The 5,266-nt window shown below is 35.6% G+C and overlaps 1 protein-coding gene across 1 annotated transcript in view; it reads left to right on the forward strand.

Annotated features, from left to right (window-relative positions):
* Window positions 1-3,448: 3,448 nt before the first annotated feature.
* The window catches only part of LOC107560427 (dolichyl-diphosphooligosaccharide--protein glycosyltransferase subunit 2-like), a 13,287-nt gene continuing 11,469 nt past the window's right edge, over window positions 3,449-5,266 (forward strand). The window contains exons 1-3 of the mRNA XM_016244609.1: window positions 3,449-3,543; window positions 4,697-4,884; window positions 4,967-5,062. Of these exons, the coding sequence (XP_016100095.1) occupies window positions 3,531-3,543; window positions 4,697-4,884; window positions 4,967-5,062 (297 nt within the window). The 5' untranslated portion in view covers window positions 3,449-3,530. The remainder of the gene's footprint in view (window positions 3,544-4,696; window positions 4,885-4,966; window positions 5,063-5,266) is intronic.

Below are 5,266 nucleotides of genomic sequence, written 5' to 3' on the forward strand. Positions count from 1 at the left end.
AATGGTCATTACTCCTCATGTAGTGTAGGAGAGTAGACCCATATGCCAGCAATAAAATAAGTACATTGTCTATACTTATGGATTAAAATAAAAATAATTATTCTCCATCTTAATTTTATGTGACGGGGTTGAGGTGTTAAGCTTGACGGTACATTCCTTGACTATATAATACGCCTCAAAAATATGAATAAAAAGAATGATACTACTAACCATTTTCTGCACCACTATTAAAGAGACCTGAATGATGTCATTTCTGGTAAATGATGCCACGTGTGGAGATTAAATTATTATGGGCATAGAATGGTTAGTGTGACGGGGTTGAGTTCAGACTGAGGGACATAACTTTAAAGTCGGTTTTTATAAAATATCTTGTTTTTTTGTTTGTTTTTAGAAAGGAACACAAATAAATGCTTACATTATTGTCAAAAATCATAGACACTATGTACATTTTGTTAATAATTTTCTTAGTGCAAACTCAGTGTCATGCCTCAGGGACATGACAAAATGCTTGGTTTAAGATAGACATAAGAAATTTTATGCAATCAATCAACCAATCAATCAATATTCATTATAATGGAATGGGCATGCCAGAGTGTTGTGAACAGCTTTTAACAATTTTGGTGAACCACCACTTTAAAAACTCTGGGGTACTGAAATAATATTTTTGATATAGATTATATTTGGTATAGATTTACCATTCTATATCAAATATAATTTACCGTTTACTGTATAGTTATATAATTTCCTTTAATAATTTAATAAATTATATAATTTACCGTAGATTTACCATTGCACTATTGAAAGTATTCTCACAAAATGCATTACAGTGTCAGTGGTGTAGTCTGGTTTTTTGTAGTGAGTATACTGTGATTTTCCCCTCCCAGCCTCATACTCATCGTGCCAGAGCGACACCCCATAAGCACCACCACACTCACTAATGCACACAGTTTGCATCTACATGTAACTGAGAGCATTCTGAAAGACTGCTTATGTGATATCAACGTCAATTTATTATAAGCAACACAAGACTTTAACAGCCAATGACATTTACAACTGGGGAGACTGAACTGATTTTCTACTGTTTAGTGTTACATGTTATATGAATATGGTCCCTGGAGCACAGGTTTTATCAGCTGGCAATTTTCAACGCACATTTAAGAGCGCGCATTTTTTAAAATTCCCTAGCCTTACTTTCAGTCCACAAGGCTGGCCAGGAGTTCTCATCTCTCTCATCGTCTGAAACAAGGAGAGCTAAACATTGTGTTCAGTTTAACTCCTGTACACAGACACACACATACACAGTATCTACGTCATCCCTCCCCTTCTCCTGCATTCATTAATCACACTAACGTTACTGAAGTTATTATCTATGTTGGCTTGAGAAAGCCAACATACTGTTATAGCTACTATTTAAACTTCTTATTGATCTGAGACCAAGAATTTTCAAGAGTAGCCTACTGTATCTCCTCCTAGGGCTTTAATGCTGCAAGCACCAAACTCGCCAGAGACCCTGGACCTGATATAGTTTGTTGCTTATTTGTTTGCTTTTCTAACTGATCAGACTTACAGTTTTCTGATCAGAATCAGAATCAGCTTTATTACCAAGTATGTTTACACACACAAGGAATTTGACTTGAGGACAGGAGCTTCCAGTGTAGAAGAAAGTACAGACATAGTGCAGACATACATAGGAATAACACAGTAGGGATGTAATATAACACTAATATATAAAAATAATGTACTATATACAGAAATAGAAGTATATGAAAATTTTTTATTGTTTAGATAAATGTACAGATATGTTATTAGTGTGCAGATATGTTATTTACAAAGTGTGCAGTTTAATATAAATATGTCAGATAACTATGTTAGTTGTGATGGACGATGTATAATTATGAAAGATTAATTGTTAAGACTGAATATAGCCTGCGGGAAAAAACTGTTCTTGTGCCTGGCTGTTCTGGTGGTCAGTCAGTGATCTATCCATCCATCCATCCATCCATCCATCCATCTATCTATCTATCTATCTATCTATCTATCTATCTATCTATCTATCTATCTATCTATCTATCTATCTATCCATCTATCCATCTATCCATCTATCCATCTATCTATAATTTATTTTCATTTTTAATTTAGGGAATTTAACTTCCACTTTAAAAGCCTTATTTTTGTTTTTAGATTGTAATGTTACAATGTTAGAATGAAATGTGATTTTAACCATTTTTTGCACATAATATAAAGGCTTACATGGTTACATTCACTTTATTTGTTTCCACAGTCTTTAAAATGTATTGTTTTGTTGGACTCTATCTATTTGTCTATTTGTCTGTCTGTCTATTTATCTATCTATCTGTCTGTCTGTCTGTCTGTCTGTCTGTCAGTCTATCTATCTGTCTCTCTGTCTCTCTGTCTGTCTGTCTATCTATCTCTAATCTTCCTTCCTTCTTTCCAAGCTCCACTATTCCAATCTTGATCCTTCAGAAATCATTCTAATGTGTTGATTGCTGCTCAAGGAATGTTTCTTATTATTACCAATGTTTAATGAAAGTGTAAACTGTGAGACGGTGTCTGCTTTAAGGATTCACAGATGAACAAAAGGTTTGAAGAACAGCATTGATTTGAAATATATATATATATATATATATATATATATATATATTTAAAGTTAATCTATTTAATTAATTCTTGTGGAATACAAGTTTTAGATGATTTCGTAATAAAAACTATAATAATTACATATTTTAATGCTAAAATCATTGAAATAATGCTATAATGCTAATTCATTCATGCATTTTCAGCTGTGGCCAAATAAGCGAATACTTTTTGGGGCCACTGTATAAAAAGACCCTTTTCTGTCAAAATACTTATGAATGTATTTGTCGCCACCTAAAGACGTAATGATGAAACTTAATTATGAAAAGGGTCAGTGAACAAATCTCGTTGGTGAACGAAATGAAAAGATCAGCTCAAAATCCTCACTAGTAATTACAATTTATATCGCTGGGGTTATCCTGTATTTGATTGGTTGAAATGAGACACGAGGACTGGAAGCGGCCCAATCACAAACAGACACAAAGCACAACACACACCTTCCGTCTATTACCGCGCACGAGCATTTTTATTTCTCATATAAACAGACTGTACTATGTACGTGGACATTTAGGAAAGGTTTTAATTTAATTGTACACTATTATAAACATGTAATATGTAGTTTGGAAGTCCACGTTTCTCTCATGTTTCATTCATTTTTACATGACTTGGCTCACACCACATGAGGTCCGTAGGGGTAATTTGTCCCTCAATGTAATGACCATTTCATACATTTTACATATTTACGAATGTTTCATTTATCAAATACATGATTTATATTTTCCATATAATATATATCATTGGGGTATTCATTTTTAATGTTTGATATCTATTATTAGATCAGATGAACGCACATGTCCCCCTACATTGGTGAAATAAGTTTCATCCGCATGCCCCGGAAGTTCTCTTTGCTTTTGGTGACGGTGCGTTAGGCAACGATGGCTCATCTCTGTAAGTAATATTTCTGCATGTTTTTATGCTTTTGTTGAAGATTTATGTTCATTAAGTCAGTGTAAGAGGGAACAGCGATGCGTCGCTGATGTTGTGAATGCAGTTTGTCACATTTTGTCCAAACAGTTGTTCTTGCAGCTAGTCAATCAGTACCTTCATTTATTCTGATATTAGTTAGATGTTTTTAGTAGTATTGTGCGTAGTATTTATCCAGTGTCAGGTGAACATTTATAGTTTCGTTGAGTCATAGTACATTAGCAGTATGTTATAGCTTCTGTATTTGAAAGAACGTGTAAATTCTAGCGTTTAAATCGAAACCTATTTATATTTAGGACCTAAAGTCCCCCCCCCCCAAACAGTTGTTCTTGCAGCTAGTCAATCAGTACCTTAATTTATTCTGATATTAGTTACTATGATATTAGATGTTTTTAGTAGTATTGTGCGTAGTATTTATCCAGTGTCAGGTGAACATTTATAGTTTCGTTGAGTCATAGTACATTAGCAGTATGTTATAGCTTCTGTATTTGAAAGAACGTGTAAATTCTAGCGTTTAAATCGAAACCTATTTATATTTAGGACCTAAAGTCCCCCCCCCCCCCCCCCCCCCCCCCGCCCCCTCCCCGCCTCCCTGTGCGTAGTATTTATCCAGTGTCAGGTGAACATTTATAGTTTCGTTGAGTCATAGTACATTAGCAGTATGTTATAGCTTCTGTATTTGAAAGAACGTGTAAATTCTAGCGTTTAAATCGAAACCTATTTATATTTAGGACCTAAAGCCCCCCCCCCCCGCCCCTCTCTCACTTCTGTTGTGAAGTTATAAAAGTCTTAATAACGACACTTCAAGATTACAGCTGAGAATTTGTAATATTGTGATTTTAGGCCTGGAAAAGACCTGGACATTTCTGTTGTGAATGTTTTTTTTTTTTTAAGTTTAGCTCAGCTGTAAAATATTTAATCAGCTAGATATTGCTCTTTGCAAGTCTATAAAATGACTAAAAAAAGTTTAGGACATCCAGTCTTCGGTGTTTCCAATTGATTTCAAACCAGCTCTTTCCACATCCTCAAAATGCATATTATGCTTTTCCAGGAGTCAAATGCTTCCTTTAAGTGCAGTTACCTTGAGATACTTACATATGAACTGTATTCTTTGAAGGTTTGTTTAGCCTGTTGGTCCTGTCCCTGGTTCTTGAGACCCAGGCCCTGAACCCAACCCACCATCTGACCGTCACTGATGTGGCCAGGCTTCAGGCTGTATTGAGCCAACCCTTCACTGACCTCAAGTCTGCTTATTACTCTGTTGTTGGACTTAGCAAGTTGGGGATCTTTGTTGCGGATGCAGATGTAAGAAAAAAATAACAACAGCTTTTTAAACAATATTAGTCTTTACCATTGTGTCTAATTTTGTCTTATCTGTCTACCTCAGGAGACATGCAGGTTTATCAAGTCAAACCTGGATCCCTCTAGCGTGGAGTCACTCTTTCATGCGGCAGAAGCCAGCCAGGCTCTGTCTGGATGTGAGGTAAAATACTTCTTCACTCTCCTTTTTGTCTTGATCACTGGTTGCATGTCAGTCAGGTCTGATTGAGATGCACCGACTGTTCATCACAAGTTGAATTGGTCTCATCTGATATAGGGTTCTTTGTATGCCTTACTGTTTAGAAGCATTCATACCTCAAGTTAAATTTTTTTTTTTGGGGGGGGGGGGGGGGGGGGGGGGGGAGAA

This window comes from Sinocyclocheilus grahami, unplaced genomic scaffold (genome assembly GCF_001515645.1).
Source record: "Sinocyclocheilus grahami isolate Dianchi unplaced genomic scaffold, SAMN03320097.WGS_v1.1 scaffold726.1, whole genome shotgun sequence".
NCBI classification, from domain to species: domain Eukaryota; kingdom Metazoa; phylum Chordata; class Actinopteri; order Cypriniformes; family Cyprinidae; genus Sinocyclocheilus; species Sinocyclocheilus grahami.